The sequence below is a fragment of the Linepithema humile genome, chromosome 4 (assembly GCF_040581485.1).
Source record: "Linepithema humile isolate Giens D197 chromosome 4, Lhum_UNIL_v1.0, whole genome shotgun sequence".
NCBI classification, from domain to species: Eukaryota; Metazoa; Arthropoda; class Insecta; order Hymenoptera; family Formicidae; genus Linepithema; species Linepithema humile.
In genome coordinates this window covers 13,996,920-14,015,802 of record NC_090131.1, presented here as the reverse complement: position 1 = coordinate 14,015,802, position 18,883 = coordinate 13,996,920, and the positions used below count along the sequence as shown (strand labels likewise).

Genomic DNA, 18,883 nt, shown 5'->3' with positions numbered 1-18,883 from the left:
AATAAAACTACACTATTTTACCTTCTTTGTCGATGACAACCAACTGATATTGTTTGCGACCCTCGTCGGTACGCATTGGCACGCCGTAAAATTCTTGATTTTTGCTATCAAATTGCAGCCACTCGTGAGGTGGAATAGATATTCGATCAACTGTCAAAAGTGACATCTTCATATTTCGCGACGAACCGTCCTCAACATCAAAGAATGTATCCTGCAAAAATAATCAAGATAATTAGACACATTGTCCACATTGACAAACACGAATTGAGAATTGATAAAACTACTACATACTTCTGGCACTTTAAACACAAGCAATTGCCCAACTGTCGCATTAACGTGATCAACTTGATTTCTCGGCACCGGTGGACGATTCTCCTTTGGCTTTTCGGTAGAAACTTTTGGTACAATGGGCGGATTCATATCCTCACATTGCCCAATACCTTTAAACACGACACGCTTGACCCTGATTTCCGGAGCGAGAACTGCTATTAGAGAAGATGACGGATCTTCGTTACTGTCGACGAGCACCTGATAACACGTAAATTGTTTTCAAAATCTGTTACAGTTTATTCCACAAAACAGAGATAATATAGCACAATTACTTACGCGTAATAATCTATTTATATGTTCTCGTGGACATTCGCTGCTCCTTGGAAGACTATCGTTAGTCCACGTGAAAATGACTTGTTCACGATCAATATTAATGCGACGAACCGTGATGTGTTGTATGTCGCTGTCTCCGTAAAGTTTAGCCAAGCTTCGAATCACCTATAAGCATGAAAGAATTAGGGATGAGAGTTTCTCAAAAAGAGAAATTATTAAAAAAATTTTAAAAGAAAAATAAAAAAAATATTAATAAGATATACCTTAAGTTCCCAGTCAACGTCTGTCGGGAATTCGTTACGTTTATCAATTCTCAAGTAAATGTTGAATTCGTGATTGACGCTACGACTCAGTTTGTGCTGTTGAACATGAATGTCGAGATTGTCGGAGACATTAGCACCTTCGCTGTCTGTGGCAACCAGTTCATAGTTCCACGTTGATATATCGTTTTCAAGAGGCCTGTTTGAAAAAAATATTTGATAAAAAGATCTATCTATTGTGGAAAATTTCTAAAATAATGATCTCAATCGATCAATACATAATAATCTATATATTTGTTTATGTGTGACGTGTGCACGAGGACATGGAGACAGTGATTTTGTCTTTTGAGGAATTTGTGACAAACCGCCAAACGAGACGCACAAAAATGAACAGAGTAGTTCAAGTTATATTACGAGTTGCGAGTTGCTAGCAAGTGCGATATAAGAAACAAGACCGAGTTTGCATGTAATGTATAAAGAGTGCAAGACACTATAATTAGAATAATCGAGAAACCGAATACACGAACATTAACGCGTAAGAAAGAGATTGTTAGCTATTTAACAACGCGCAAGTTGCGTACTGCCACAATCTAACTCTCATTTTTCTTTGTAATATTCGTATTCTAGTTTAAATATAATATGTATATATAATCACAAATCCTCAACGTGATTCTTAAGAGAACTTTAATTCCATCTAAATAAATTCTACACTATTTCGCTCGAGAAATACACATGAAAGATACCATGAGAACTTACAGTCCGTAAACTTCCTGCGTATGTTGATTGAACTGGAGCCAATGGGTTGGTTTGAGCGATACTCCTTGCCAGTACAAGCTCAATTTCAACTTCCTCGTGTCGCCATCCTCCAAATCGTTGAAGGTGTTAGCCGGTATGACGTAACTCAATGGTTTGCCGGCGGTTACCGGTATCTTCTTTAATATCCTATCACGTCTCGGCGGAAAATTAGCTTGACCGTACTCAATTCCTTCCGTGGTAACTCGAACCGTTGTAGTTGTCGTTGTCGTGGTGGTTGTAGGAGCCGCAGTAGTGGTAGTTGTAGTGGTGGTGGTAGTGGACGGTGTCGTGCTCAACGTCGTCTGAAGCTCCGATGTTGATGGTATCGCGCTTGTAGTTGTGGCATTCGTTACGAGAATCGTAGGACTAGTAGAGGCGATACTAACATTCGTCACAATTGCAGGTGAAGTATTGATGACGCTAACGTCAATCGATGTCGACGGTATAATGGTCGGTTCTCTCATCGAAATCGTAGTTTGCTCCGGCTAGATGAGTAAAAATCGTATATCAAAATGCGAAACGATCGCTGCATCAGCGTAGAATAATAATGTGTAACAGTGTAATAGAGAAATTTGCATAATTACAAGAGAAATTTACGCCGCTATTAACTGCATCGTTAATAACGGATGACGTTTTCATTAGGATGATAATAATTTATCTCGATAAAGCGATAGCTCGGACAAAATGGAACGATATGCGCACGAGAAAGTTGGCGTGTACAGCGGCGTCAACTATCATACAAATGAGAAAAGCGTTAAAGCATGTAAGCATTACCTCTTCCATCGTAACGTTACTAATAACATCGATGACTTCCGTTTCAATTCTGTCGGAGACGCTAGTTTGGGTGGCCGATGTGCTATAAGACAATAGGGTAGTTATGGAAAGAGGAGTCGTGGTGGTGTCCGCAGGAGCAGTTGGTAAAACGGTAACCGATTCCAAGGATTCCAAGGATTCCAAGATATCCACGTGTTTCGTTTTCTCCGCCGACGATTCCTCATCCGTGACCTCCGATCTCGGAGACTCTGATGGAGCTATAGCGGTCGAGATTCTAGCTGTTGCTGTTACATCGGCTGATGTGGTAGTAGTCGTTATGGTGCTACTAGGAGTAGTAGTTACGGTCGTTGCGACTTGGGTGGTGGTTGTAGTTGTCGGCGTGGTGGTGGAGATGGTTGCAGTTGTAGTTGATGGTGATGATGTAAGTTCAGTGGTTGTTGTCTGCGAAATCGTTAGTAGATGCGATGTACGGCACGAGAAACGAGTGAGTTAGTTACGTTCAATGAAACGAGAAGATGATGTACAAATAAGGAATAAAATATCAGGCTTTCATTTGCGTAGACTCTCGTGACGCAATCTGTACAGCACACTTTAGAACGTGGACCTGGACGAACGAGTATACAGTTTGCGAGAACGAAATAGGCCAGCGTTGAAAGATACACAGTATCCAATAGAGTAGCTATTCTAAACTTTTTAAGCGCAACAATTCCCCCATAAGCAATGTGGTACGGCGAATAAGGAGCACAGAAATAAGAATTTTAACGGAAACCATAGTAGAGCCCGAGTATTTCGAATGTATAATAATATCACAAACTGAACGGAAGAAATCACGCAATCGCGTTTTGATTTCATAAAAACACTTACCGTAGTAGTTCCATTCTCCAGTTCGCTTTGTCTCATTCTTGGTACTATATCTTCCTCATCAAAGTTTTCGTGCTACAAAAACAATTCGAAGATAAAGGATATTCTCTTATGCGATTATTCCTACACTTCTCGTGCAAATTGATTAAAAATCGCGCAATTACATTGTTACGATCAATTATTATCAGTTATCTTCCTTTACCTTCCAATCGATCGTCTCTTCGCCATGATGATGCCTGTGCGGGTGTTCAGTCGGCGTGTCTTCGTTGTCAGTTTCGCCGTCTTCATCATCCTCGTCGTAATCACCATCGTAATCGTCATCGTAACCGTAATCATCTGAGTTGCCGTAATCGCCGGAGCCGGCCTCTCGTCTGTTTCTCAAGAAGAGACTCGAGTCCGTTCTCACGCGCCATAATAGCACGGGCAACTGCAGAACTTCCGCTAAAGTACCGTCCTTTGCTTGCTTCCGCAATTGTTTCATCAACTGCGTTTGATGTTTCCATAAGTGACCATCACAACCAACCTACAAATCAATAGGATTAAAGAACTGCCAGAATAGAAGAATTTAGCTCTCTTCTCGTTTAGCAAGCTCGTTTCTCGTCAAGTTACTTAATGCGGCCATCAATACCAATGAAATAAGATAAATCAGTGACAATGATTTAGCACGATTAAGCCTCTTTATACTTGATATAAAACGAGCAACTGCTAAGAACAATCTTATTATGTCATTCAAATCTTACCTGCCATTGGATAGTAGTTAGATGATTCTCTTTATATTTATGATGCCTAACGTTTCCAGGTCCGGTAAGGATAACGGAAGAATCTAGTGCCATAGCGTCTTTAACACTTTGTGAATGCATCGAGAATGCACTCTAAAAAATATAAAAATAAGTAAATATGTATTGTGCAATATACTCATGTTGCATAAATTGAAAGAAATTCAATAAAATAATTATTTAATATAATAATAAACTTTACTTTTAACAAGTATATCTTTAAATTCTAAAATACATCAAAATTATATCATTTTTAACGCATTAAAAATGCATCTTGAAAGATACAAAAACACATCACCATGTTGTAAAAAAATAAACAAAATTCAAGAAATAATCAATTAAGTAATTTTTTATCGCTCTTAATAAAAAATATATTTTTCAATTTTAAAATAAATCAAGGTTTACCGTATAAAAAAAGCGAAAGAAAGATTGTTTATTAATTTTAAATAACATAATTAAATCAATACCGTATGCATTGCCAGAAATCCGGCAAGATTTTCGATGGCGGTCACCCTGACGGTAGGCGACAGTTGTTCCAGTCGCGCATCCAACAAAATCGTGAGTATCATCTGTTCCTCCCCATCGTCGCAATGCGTCTGCAATTAGAATCGTCTCATTTTCACCAGTTGCAGTTTTATTTACGCTTGCTAACGGACGCAAAATTTCACAGATTGAGATTACCGATTAAAAAGCGACCGTGATATGCGCAATTGTGCATCGTAAGATGCGTTATGCACGCAGTAATATCAATTGGCATCAATCAGTTAAGCGTTCACAAGAGTAAATTCTTTACGACATTTAAACACAATGTAGCAATATGATTGCGAACGAACAATGTTTCAACAGATTTATGTAGCGATATAGAAATTGTTCTAAATTCCGCTATAAATTCATCAAAACGGATTTTATTGCAAACAACTAAATTATAAACTAGTAGATACAATATAATATCTAGAAATGCCAGGTGTAACATTTTATTTATGCATAATTAAATAACCTTTGACATTATTTGATTTTATTCCATTAACTGTACAAATGGCAGAAATATTTCTTATTAATAATTTATGCAAAATGTATTGCCAAATGTTCACCAATGTTGCTTTATCCACGTTTCTGTCTTTAAGGTATTATTATTCAATAGTGAATGGAAAGCACGTATACACACAACGGAGACCTGTTGTTCGACTTGGATAAGAAACTTGAAACAATGCCAGGTGTATTATTTTCGCGACTAACGATTCTACCTCACGCCGCTCCCGTTCTCGTTACGGAGTTAACATTTTCACTACAACTCACCTTGCCGTCCTTATGTTTGATTTCCTCTTGTTTCTCGGGCACAACCTGCACGACGAATTGATCCTTAGCGGTGTCACCGTGCTTACCGACTGCGGTGACAGTTAAGTGATAATTACCCATGTCTTTTTTCGATGGCACACCCAAAAGAGTGAACGCCGCGTCGTCCCAGTACATCCATCGTGGGAAACGATCGCGATCAATAGTTTCGCGAACCTGTATATTTTTTAATGTATGAATAAATAACATATTCCTCTTAGGATTGTATAAATAAATAAATTAATAAAGACTGATACAGAAGATAGTGAGCCACGCATTGAAATTCAACGTCTCACTGCGGATACTAATTCACATCCATATTATAACAAGTTTTTGTATGATGATTTTAAAATTGTAACTGTAACACAAACAATATGCGTGGCTAGCTATCCTCTGTATCAATTTTAATTAACGTATTTTTTATTATTATTTTTTACTATTATTTCTCTTGAAAAAAAAATTTATATTTTATATTGACACTGACTGTGAGAATTTTTGAATCAGCTTCCCACAATGAAATGAACTCGTTGCCTGAATAATTTCAAGGACAAAGGGAAGACTAGGGCCATTCAACATAAGAAGGATTTCCGGCCGTGAGATTCACTGAAGAGTGGGGAGAACAAATTGAATCGCAAATATGGATTCAACGAGAGACGCCGACAGGGCTCAAGAGGGAAGAAAATGACAGATGTGAGAACACGAGTAAATCAATAGCGCTCAGTAGAGGCGGGCACTCTTGACTTACTACAATTCGATAAAAATTACGAGAAAAGTGTTAAATTGCCTAAATCCAATGCAGCTTCTACTTGGTATAAATACTAGTACAGTGCATTTGAAAAAAATTTCTTCTCTTATTCTTAATATACATTATATGTATAAAGATTTTTCGATGTGACATAGGCTTAGTTTACACCGATTGTTTAGTACGCGTACCAAATACTAAATCTGCTTCTCCGATAGGTATAAATCGTTTAGTGTAAAATCTACACCAATCAAAGAAGCTGATTTAGTACTTGGTACGCGTATTAAACAATCGGTGTAAACTAAGCCATAGATGCTCACGTATTTATAAATTTTAATTTTATCAAATTTATTCGTCAAATTTTAAACGTGATATCTCTTTTATTTTTTACATGCTACAAATTTAAGATTTATAAAATTCGGATAAAATGCGCTGTATCTTTCTCTCATCGGGGAATCGTACCCTGCATAATACAAGATCGAAGTCTGGCAAAGAAGTCTTCCGGTCACATTCCAAGATCGAAGTCCAAAAATAAGTTGTGAGCAGCCACTGACTTACCTCGTAAAAATCCACATTCCCCGAAAAGGCCTGACGCGGTATTTTCATCTTGAAAACATGGCCAATCGGGACGATAGCGTCCGGCATGCCCCATGCTTTCTCGACCATCCGAGAGGCGTGTCTCCTTGATGACGATTCAGATCGACCACGACTCGTGCGATGATTTATCAGGGCGGGTCCAACGGGCACATTGTCATTGTCATTGTCCTCGCTGACGTCGTCAAAGACCAGGTCGTCCTCCTGCAGGTTCAGACCCAGCAGTGTCAGAGGCAGCAGGAGTAGGACGCACGCGAGGATGTGTGGATGCTTCTTCATGTTTCGGAGAAGTCTTCAGTCACTGGCACCATACTATGCTGCTGCTGCTGCGCGCCTGCAACAGGTCGAGTCACGTTCTATCATATTCTCACCAAGAGATAACTATCGAACCATGTCAGTGCCGTAATAATTATCGCGCGCGGTTAATTTCGAGATTCTGATCGCTAAATGTAGAAACATACTCTGATGAACTCTGATTCTTGACCCTCTGAATGCCTTTTAACTCGACAAGTATTTGAGACAAGTGATTTCTCATCAGATTGTTTGGCACATAAAAAACAATTTTTTTCAAGTACTTATTAATATTTTATCTTTTCCTTATTCTATTAAGTTTTAATATTATGTAATAATTGCGTAAATTGCAATACTAAAAACTTGCCTTATTATTGCACATGATATACTTCATGATAAAACAATTCATATAACTAACAAAAAAATAGTTTTTCATGAAAATTATACGTTTTATTTCTCAAAAGAAAAAACCCGTATTCAAAGGGTTAACGATGCATGATAGGAAACCGTCAAACGTCATGTGATCGAATAAAAGTATATTACGTCGATCAATGTGCCAGACGCCGACTGATAATTGTGCACGCCGAGTGTTCGCTATCAACTATTCGATACGTCTGTTTTGGCTCAGCCAGAGTGACTAATGGAACATTTTCGTAACTCAGGGGGTCGAGCGATAAGAGAATGTATATATCCAACGGTATCCAATGATAGCCAATAAACGCATCCATTACATTTTTATTTCCCTTTATTGGTCGCTTCGTTGAGTGCCCGTTTCATTAATTGGCGCGGTCGGACAATGAGGAGCTGACAGTTAAGCCGACAACGCTGCCGTTCGCGCTGCTGCATTCTCTCTTGCCTCGACTAGCAAACAATTAAATCGGGGGAGAGGCAGGGGATAGGTTTTATCGAAACACAACATCCCTTTGCACCGGGCGTGCGCGCGTGCCATATTTCGATCGCAAACAACCCATTCGTTTTATTTTTGGCGATAACATCTGTCGCAGCTGTTTAAGGTTGCCGGATAATTCGCGCGGAGTTTGCCGTTCTTCCTAATTGCGTCGTCGACCCGCGAAACAAATCGAGCGAATTATTCGAAACGAGGACACACCCGGCGTTTCGCAGAAAACCCATCGTTACATTTCGGTTTAATCGCGCGAAAGAACCATGTAGCGCGATATTATCTGACTTTTAAATGTTTCGATCGACCGGCTAGCTTGTCGCTATAATGAAAATTCAAGATGAATCGCGTTTGCATCTGTAAATGTGATATCTGCAAGGTCGCAGGATAGATCAAACCGTGGGCGTTATATTTTTAGCCCAATACTCGCTGGGAAATTGAAATTAAAGTTTGATACGAACCAAGGCGTGTTTCTTACCTCTGGAAATCGATAAATGATCATGTCGATTTCAAAAACCAAGGGAACAGGAGTGCGGTCACGCTCGATTCGTACGCGGCTTCTGTGTCGGTCACGTTTTGTATGAGCTGGGGTCGCACATTAATCCCGTCTGATGAAAACGAGGGCAACGCGATACGCTAGAACCATCTCCGAACGACCACAAAAACGGTCAACGGACCGCGAAGGTCACCGAGTGGGTGCAGACAATCGAGTTTATGCGCATATTTGCATGTGTCCACGCGAAGCAAGATATAGCAATGATCTCATTACACCGCGCGCTTGTTATACCGCAATTCAACAGCTGCCTTAAAAGTCGTAGAAAGTTGATGTGTATGGATATAAGGTAGACAGGCGCCGCGGAAGTATTTTTCATCTGAGGGGGCAAAATTTATAAAGGGGATACATAATACATTCATAATATGTATATGTATATGTATGTAACTTCAAACACCATATAATAGGCCACTCAGTGGATACATTGAAAAAAAATCGATGATAAAATAAACTATAATTGCATGGTAAAAAAATTATAGTCGAAATACTCATTTTTTATAGTAAATTCTACTATAATACTAGTTATATAACCCTATACGCATGATTCCGAGAAACAATGAAACTTTTTACTATAAATTTTAGTGAAATTATGGTTATTTCAACTATTTTTTTTTTTCAGTGTAAATATGCGATAACAGTTGGAACTTATTGTTGCTATCTGTGTAGTATAAATGTGCGAAAAATATGCACAGATTTTTTGCTCTAATTAACTTAATGCGCTTAATTTTCTTCGTTATGTAGTGTATTTCAATTGAACGAGTAAATAATCAAAAAAAGAAAAAAGAAAAAGAAAGAAGAAAAAAAAAGAAAAGAAAAATAACTCATTTTTCCACCTTTGATGTAAATATTTGATGCTCAATATTTTCGGTCATGAAATACTTAAAGAAAACAGAAAAATTTCAGAAGGGCGTAGCCCCCCCCCCCCCTGAATTATCTTTGGGTGGGCGATCGCCCCCTCTACCTCCCCGGTTCCGCGGCGCCTGGAGGTAGAGACAGATGTCATAACTGTGTAACAATTCTCCAACAGTTTGTTCCAGTGAACTATGAACATTGAATTGCGAGCGCTTTATTCCGCGTATAACATCGTCCATAAATTATTTATTTGATAAGATAACTTTTCTTCGGGTACGTTTCAAGACATGGATCAACCATGACATAAATATTGTATTTCATGTGACACGACGTGCTATGATTTTTAAAGAGAACGGAATGCTGAGATTGTAGATGGAAGAACAGTGACAAACAATTTAAAGTTTCGCGCGAATAAACGTGGGACGCAGGACCATTTATCACAATAGTGATTGCAAAACGATCGCTCTCGTGACATGTTCACCCTCTCGCATCGCGAATTCCCGCACCGAGCTTAACGATCGAATATCGCAATGGCAATTGTTTGATTCTCGACATCGCGAGAGCAATATGTTTTCCAGCAATTGTGCAGCGAACACAATACAATTCTTTTAATTCTAGGAAGTTCTAGGAAAATACTATTTAACTAAAATATAAAACTTAAAAAATTATATATTTACAACAATTAATATTATTATTAATTATATATTTACTTTATCAAAAATTTACACTGCAAATCAATAAAAACTATAAATAATAAAATTTAAAATTTATATATTGTCATTTAATGTTGTTTCTTTTATGAAAGCTTAACACTCAAAAAAATATTTCGCTGATGTAGTTAGATTTCTAGATATCGCAACAAGAATGTATCGCTATTTTTCGTATCTGTGAAAACATTGTTTGTCACATATAGAATTTATAGCAGTAATGTTCTAGCAATAGCTTCTGAAAAAATTAGGTACCATTGCTAAATGTTATTCATTGCATGATCTAACACGTGATTGATCTTATATAGATAGGCGCTTTAGAGAAACTTTCTTTTTTAAGTTCACAAACAATACAGATATATATTCTGTTTCTGTCATCTAAACTGATTAAGTAATTACATATGCAATATCACAACAGTTGCTAATCATTTATCTGTTTTAGTTAATTTTTTACACCTAGAAAATTTTAGCTATTATTGCAAGATCATTTTTTTGAGTGAACAATCGAACACTGCGATGCCAATTCTAGGAAAATAGACTAATAGCTAAATTGTAAAAGTAAAAAATAACTATATATTTATTGCAATTAATATTATTATTAATCAGTTATTTAGTGTTATGCGAAAAATTTGCATTGCAAGTCAATAAGAAAAGATAAGATAAAATCCGAAGAGAAATTTAGATATTTGACACATCGTTTGACACATAATATTTGTCACATTTGTGCATTTTGAACACACACCTCGTTGCACGTCCATTTAAATAGTTCCTCCGTTCACGCAATAGTTTATCGCGTTGCATCGGGCGCGCTCGAGACCTTGCTTCGAGTCGTGCTGCATTGTATGCGGAGCGCAAATGCAGGTACATGCCGTCGCCGAGACATGCGTGCAGGGAATATAAGAACAGCCGTCAACCGTGTCTGACTGGCTGTTTAGATGCTTGGACGCCGAACGGAAGTGCATAAGGTACAAAGAAATCGATAACTCGAGAATGTAGATGTCGAGCAATATTATTCGGAATAGATCGCACCTCATTGAGCAGCAACAGTATAGTCCCACACGATTTGTCTGTAACTATTTCAGAAGTAAATCTGCAACCCACGCGATATAAAATCCGCATCAAAATATTATATTTTTTTATTTAAAAAAAGACGTTATATTAATAGCGATTCTTGCTATATAAGTTTATTCATGACGCCGCTGTTGAGTTCATTGATAACATAGTCGCACGCATGTTATTCTTTTTCTTGAAAGTTGCTATTATGCAGAGGCTTTCGAGTCGGTGACCTTAAACGGATTAATCGATGCTATCCTACGCAAGCATCGTCGACGATACCAGAGATGCAATATGTATTATGTTCGCGCGAAATGAGAAACGATCACATTTCCGAAAATAAAAATAACGAGAAAAATCGAGATGTTAATCCAAATAATATAATACTTAATATGAATAATTTACCGTGTTTGCGAGTTTGCTAAATCCATGATCAAAGTACGAGAATAAAATCTGCGGTTAACTTTATGCTGATAGTTATTTTTGATGTGGTGACGTCAGATGCATATATCGAGAATGAAATTTTTAAAACACGCGTCGGGTCATCGTGTAAGTGTATATCTGCTCCCTCCTGCGATCTAAATTTAAAGCGACATCGTGGCGCCGCTGCGTTGAATTTCTTTTCTTACGCCAGATTCTTTCCTTATCTTCGGATAAACGTAAATCGACGCGTAAAAAATTTTCATGGACAAACATCTAAAAAAAATCCGATTTAAGAAGAGAGACGTTTTCTATCTTTTGAAATAAATAATCTCTGATAATAGATGCTATTATCCAATTAAAAAAAATAATGGTTGTAAAGCTTGGGGCAAATGGCAAATAATGCTATGCGAGAGCGCATCAATAACTCGCCTTGAACGAACGTTCTAATTATAGATATCGTATCATATTAGCGCATACCTATCCGTTAGCAACACTTTGTTACATAAAGTACGTTATCTTTGCGAACTTGGCACCCGACTTTTAACAAAATGATTTTTCACCCGGAAAATGTTAGTATTTTGAATGTAGTTGTTTCTATTAATAATAATTTCATTTGTAGTTTAACCAATAAAAAAATATTATTATTTGAAAAAATAGTTGCCACCCAACTATGAAATAAAAAAAATTTGCTAATATATCTTGATTCAGAATCGTTTCTAGTTGTTTGTAGTAATTTTGCTTTCATTTGTAGTTGCACTGTTCCAAAATTATGATTGTTTAAACAATTCGGCAAGAATGAACTTTGTTATTTATCAAGATTTTTTAAATCCGCTTTTGCTACGTGATTCAACATCGTTTGTAGTTGTATGTACTGATTTTGCTTTCGTTTGCAGTTGCATCGTTTAAAAAAATTTAAAAAATAATTTAAAAAAATTGATTTATTATGATGTATGTTGTGAACATTTGAATAATGCAACTACAAACAAAAGCAAAATCATTACAAACAATTACAAACAATTCTGAATCAAGATATATTAGCAAAATTTTTTTATCTCATAGTTGGGTGAAACTATTTTTTCAAGTGGCTATATTTTTCTATTGGTTAAACTACAAACAAAATTATTGTTACTACAAACAACTACAATCAAAATACTAATATTTTCTGTATTAAAAAATAAATTTTTAAAAAGTCGGGTGCCAAGTTCACAAAGGTAAGTACGTTGAGTTTGCTTGCGTAAATCGCACAGCATTCACTAGTGATTCAATCGCGGTAGCAATCAATTGTAATACTGTTGTTCGCATTTAAAAATGATCTTCTCTGATATTTTACCGAGGAAATTTCTGCCGCAAAGTAATAATAATTTTGATTAGAAAGTGATGTTTCTTAACGAGCTTCGGGGACATCGAGTATCGTCGTGATAACCGTTTTTCACTGCCTCATGTACGCAGAGGCAACGTTTCCACTGTCTTCAGTGTTCCAGATGCTGCGGCTGCTTCTGCTGCTACGATGGTCACCGAAATAGGAGCAGAAACCTCTCTCTCCCCTCTCCCCTTTCTCTCTCTCTCTCCTCTTTTGACTCGACGTTGAAAACAACATCCTGTTTCAACGTTAACCACACCGCGAGTATCTTGTAACAATATTGCGTAAAATTATATGCGGATGTTTCGCGAATATTTTCATTAGGTAGATTATCATTAAAATAGACAGTAATTATACGATTAAAATATGTTTCATTAATGCCAATCGCGAATTATTTATTAACTGAGTGTGTCAAGAAAAAAGTGGTATATACTGATTTCCGTTTTCGCTAATTAAGCATGAATAAGCGAATATGCGTAGCTGCGTGACAAATATTTGCATGCGCAGCACGACAGCCTTCTATCGCGGCGGCGACGTTCTTGACAAAGAGAAGTAATTTGATACGTCACTTACTTGTTTGCTCTGCGTATAAATTATATGCGGCGACAAATCCGTCACAGCGGTAGATTAAATATGTGAATAATCAGATGTTTGTCCGTGTGCAGATTTAGTACAAGCGGCATTGTAAGAGTTCCGAGTTATTTCGCGAAATATATTGCAATAATGTAAAGTATCTTGTCAGCAATGTCGTCCTATCGTGAGCCAATGCACCGTTTCTAGGACCGAAAAGAACGACGAGGAAGAGGCTAAAGTCTCGCGGAAATGCGGAAACTTAAACTAAACAGAATTTCCCGCGCGTTTTCAAGAGAAAATGGCTTTGGCAGAAGTTGGTGACCGCGTTTCACAATGAAAACGGGGTAAAGCGGTAAAAATCGTTGACCTCATGAAGTAAAATAAGTTCTTTCCGAACTTTCGATCAAACAACAATTTTTCGGCCACTTGAGTTACAGAGAATTAATGTGAATTTTTCGACGATGTGAGCTAAGCGCTCTATAAATTACATCATTAAATTACCAGAGTGAAATATTGCGTAAAGAGAATTAATGCGATATTTAATTGTGTTTACAAAGTAACCAGATATTTGTGATAGGATTAATTTATTGCGGGTTCGATTCAACTTCGGGCCAATGAAAAATCATTAATACACTCTCCTCCATCGGGATCAACAAATAAATTAAATCATAAGTGGATTTAATAAAGTCTGACCGTGCTTAGTCTGTTTCATAAACACTCGAGAGTTAACTCCTTGTCCCAAAGGACAAGGCGAAACCATCTTGCACTCCCGACCCCCGCTTAGTAGCAAAATATACGAAGAGCTTGCAGCACCGGTGTGACCGGCGTTGAACAATAAAGGTACTCCATGGGAAAACATCTAAAAATTCTCGTAATTACGTGAATACGCAGAGCAGAAATTCAGAGTAGTTCATAATTCATTCTTTTAATTTTGAAATCCTCACGAATAAATGATTTTTGTGAATTTGCCGATATTTTGAAAAATTATTTTTTAATATAGAAAATGTTAGTATTTTGATTGTAATTGTTTACAGCAACAATAATTTCGTTTGTAGTTTAACTAATAAAACAATATAGCTATTTGAAAAAATAGTTGTCACCCAATCATGAGATAAAAAAAAAATTACTAATATATTTTGATTCAGAATTGTTTGTAGTTGTTTGTAGTGATTTTGCTTTCGTTTGTAGTTGCATCATTCAAATGTTTACAACATACATTATAATAATTAAATTAAAAAAAAATTTTTTTTGAAACGGTGTAATTACAAACGAAAGCAAAATCACTACAAACAACTACAAATGATTCTGAATCAAGATATATTAGCAAATTTTTTTTATCTCATAGTTGGGTGACTACTATTTTTTCAAATGGCAATATTTTTTATTGGTTAAATTACAAACAAAATTATTATTGCTGCAAACAACTACAATCAAAATACTAATATTTTCTGTATTAAAAAATACATTTTTAAAAGTCGGGTGCCAAGTTCACACAGGTGAATACATGATTAAAATAGGATTAATATTAGAACATTGTAAAATATTATAATCAATGTTATAAAAATTATTTCTCTATCTCTCATTCTTTCTCTTTCCGTAATATATAATATAATTTTAAATATTATAATAATTATACTTGATTATAGTTATGAGAATGATATTATCGATTAGAGAAAGGGGCATCATAACTTGTGCTGATCTTGACAAATATCTCGCGATAATCCATAAGATTATTTAGACGCGCTGGCGAAAGTTTCCTCAGCCCAACAACGATTAAGCCTCGTTAATAAAGCGATCGCGTGTTCACGCGTAATAGTAGAGCGACGGCTTATATCTCGGACGACCCGTACACGCAGACATTCTGCGCTCGACCGGCTAAATTCGGCACTCCGCCTGTGTGCACGGTATAATAATAAATTAATAACGTACCATGTAGCGGCCTGGTTATTCCTCCTGAGCTTTATGCCTCAGTTAAACTCTGTTATACGAGAAACGAAAATTCATTATACTTGTTATTGTGTGCAGTTACGGTGGCGCACGATCAAATTATTGCCATGCCAAACTAATTGTGACGTTCAAATATTGTATCACTGCGGGAAGTGATAAATATTTAGGCGCTTACGTACCTTTCGGTTTGGAATTTTTCTATTCTTGCACGTGACAGATATAATAAACAAAGCCTCAGATATAAAACAGATTTTGGACAACCACTCTTTGTGTTAATACAGCGATGTACGGCAATGCCGATGAGGACGATAAATGCCGAGGATCTATCGTGTTATAAAAATTGTTCTCAAGTGGCTCTCGCGAAGAACAGCACTCGAGTTGTCGTTGGAAGAAGACGGACTCTTTCACGAAGAATACTGGTCTGGTCTGGTTTCCAATATGTAGGGCGAAAAGTATTCGCTAGACGAAATGAAAATCGATCCCATGGTGCATCGATGAATTTCTCATAGTGGGCATCATAACCCGCCGCCTGTCGCTATGTAAACATCAATGTAGAAGTCGGAAGGCACGTTGCAGAGGGTTGGTTCTCTTTTATATCTTCCCAACTGGTTTGATCGTAAACTCGGATATTGACAGACTGCATTTACATATATTTGCGCGAGTCCAAGTTCTCGCGGGATTTTGATGGAGGAAAAACGCGATGGCGCGAGCGTTACGCGAACAAAACAATCTCGAGAAGGTAGAAAAACTGGACGAATATGACGAATGCGAGTTAGTCTGGCGAGAATATTCTGCTCTTGGAATGATTTTTTTAATCCCTGAGATGGAGAGATTTCTCTCCGCATAAATTAAAAGAATGTACGCGGAAATGTGGGAAAGCATGTAGTTTATAAAAATCTCTGGTGTCTAGTGTCTACGTTTTTCGTTAAAATATGATACAACGTTTCGCATGTCATTAGTGTAAAGAAAGATAAAAAGAAAAGCAATTTGACGTGCCTGTAAATACAATCTTGCGAGTTATCGATAGCTATTGGTCCTGCAAGTGAGATGGTCGATCGCGTCGATTAGAATTTCAAATCATTTTCGATGCACACGTGAATTCTCACTCATCCGATTTTGTTGCAGACAAAAACAAGTTGCAGTTTCCGTGCAAATTAAATCAGATTTGTGACTTAATACTTCAAACTTTTTTTTGTATTTAAAAATTACATCAAATTTAGCACTATAATCTCGCGGTATTTTGCGAATCGGGAATTGAACCCATATACGCTCGATGAAATATGCTACATTGCTACATTCCAAAAAATTCGCAAGTTATAAACTTGGACGATAAGCCCGGTGGATCATCGACCACATCTGCATACGTGAAATATTGCAATAGCCTCACGTTATACGAAACGAAGTAAATCAGACGTTAAACGGTACGAGTCGGGACCGCTTCGATGTGCAAATGTATCTCGCGCGTCGTTATTGCCGATAAAAGTCGCAATAACAGATATTGCAGAGTTTTATCGAAACCATATATAGTGAGAAATAAAAAAGAAGTTACCTCTGTTTCATGAAATATGATTCTATCCGAAGATCTTCACAGTGGACAGTTTGCGCGAATATAACGGAAAACGAAAAAAGGAAATTGATACGCGTGAGTGTTGGACATATCGCCGGATGTAACATCTCTCCGCTCGCTCTATTATTTTGAGATATTGCGTAGGTGGGCCACGTGCTCGTTGTACCGCAAAGAAAAAAAAGAAAAAGTAACAAACCACTGGACAAATTTCCTGTCGGCCGCGCACGAACGGTACACAGTACGAATAAATGTCGCAACTTTATTTCTATGCTGGAAGGCACCGAGAGATATTTGCTTTGGACAAGTTTTGCGCAACTCGTAATAGATTGAAGAACGCGATAACCGAAACATGATGGCAGAGTGTCTCTTGCGAAGCGGATATGTACACTACACCGTCCGGCACATACCAGCGTACAAATTAACTCGTGAAGATTAACAGACAAATGCATGTTTTGCTTAACAACTCAATCTGCCTGCGCACGCGTGAGTATTCGTCTTGATTCATAAATTAATAACGGCATCGCTTTGCGCGATCCTCTCACACTCCCGTTGTGTAATGTGCATTCGTTTAATATCTGTCATAGTTAATCACATACTTCCGAGAACTTTTACTCGAGCTGATTTATAGCAAAGAAATGCATTTTTCGCCAAGTTGTTGCAAATCCTCTTCGACCTGTAACTTCGAATTGAACATGTTTATTATTGTACTCGAAATATATTTAAAAATTTCTGTATTTATCAAATTTTCTACTTATGTATTATATATTCTATAAATGTATACTTTTTTAAATAAAATTGGACTTTATGGATATACATATGTACACACATCTACTCAACCCTCAAAAAAATTCTTCGAGAATTTTATTTTTTTGAGATTTTCCAAACATTTTAGATAAAATTTCCAAATATAAAATTTTAATATGTAAATTAAGAATATATTTGTATAAGTTTCTTAACAACTTCGTCATGAGAAGAGAGAGCGAGAGAGAAAGAGGAAGGGGAAGGGAGGGAGGAAGGGAGAGAGAGAGAGGGGGGAGAGGGAAGAGAGAGAGGGAGAGGGAGGTGGGAGGGGGAGGGAGGGAGGGGAGAAAGAGAGAGGGGAAGAGAGAGAGAGAGAGAGAGAGAGAGAGAGAGAGAGAGAGAGAGAGAGAGAGAGAGAGAGAGAGAGAGAGAGAGAGAGAGAGAGAGAGAGAGAGAGAGAGAGAGAGAGACGTTGTTTTCAAATATAAAATTTTTAAAAATATTTAAAAGAATTAAAAGATAAATTTTGTTCGATTAATAAATGAAAGCAAATCATTAAAAAATTTTTTAACAAAATTTCCCAAGTCTTAATGAAATTGTTTGAGAATTTCACATTTTTCAGGTTTTTCACGTAGAATATATGAAAATATGTACATCCTAGATATGTAATATAATATAAAAATACAAAAATAAAATAAATTTTTAAAAAATTTTAAATCGGTATTAAAATACATTCTCCTTTCTCTTTTCTTTAAAAAAAAGCATAACGAGAAATATTTCTTACTATGTAAATATACTTTCGTAATTCTTTGTTCTATATAAAAGGAACAATTTTTGTTATATTTGTATTAAATAGTGTACCACCGGTGGTACGCGATGTCGCGAATATGTTGAAAAGTTGAAAAAATAGTCTACTAATTCTTTAACTTCAAGTGCACGCTCGACGAGTACGTCATCGCTCGTTTCTCATGCGTTTTAAGCGATACATGTCAGTCGGGACAGCCTTCAAGATTTTAACCACCAGTTGACAGGTCGACCGCATTGTGATAACGACGCCGGCGTGAACTTGGTGAATGGTAGCATTGTGGGAGTCGCGGCTCTCATTCTTTTACGTGTTTCATGTTTTAAACGTCGACGGACTCGAGTTACGCTTACGGAGTCAAAGTCCTACCGCCGTTGCT

General features: G+C 37.0%; 1 protein-coding gene across 3 annotated transcripts in view; it reads right to left on the bottom strand.

Moving 5' to 3' along the window:
• Positions 1-18,883, bottom strand: part of LOC105670747 (dystroglycan 1) — a 45,006-nt gene that overhangs the window by 4,802 nt on the left and 21,321 nt on the right. For 2 of the 3 annotated variants that reach the window (XM_012364443.2, XM_067354018.1), the window contains exons 2-13: positions 6,702-7,071; positions 5,366-5,578; positions 4,537-4,665; positions 4,034-4,165; positions 3,496-3,816; positions 3,297-3,368; positions 2,433-2,873; positions 1,620-2,143; positions 867-1,062; positions 607-768; positions 292-528; positions 22-211 (exon numbers count right to left, since the gene is read on the bottom strand). In XM_012364443.2, the coding sequence (XP_012219866.1) occupies positions 22-211; positions 292-528; positions 607-768; positions 867-1,062; positions 1,620-2,143; positions 2,433-2,873; positions 3,297-3,368; positions 3,496-3,816; positions 4,034-4,165; positions 4,537-4,665; positions 5,366-5,578; positions 6,702-7,016 (2,932 nt within the window). In that variant the 5' untranslated portion in view covers positions 7,017-7,071. The remainder of the gene's footprint in view (positions 1-21; positions 212-291; positions 529-606; positions 769-866; positions 1,063-1,619; positions 2,144-2,432; positions 2,874-3,296; positions 3,369-3,495; positions 3,817-4,033; positions 4,166-4,536; positions 4,666-5,365; positions 5,579-6,701; positions 7,072-18,883) is intronic. The other variant, XM_012364445.2, reaches the window with a different exon arrangement.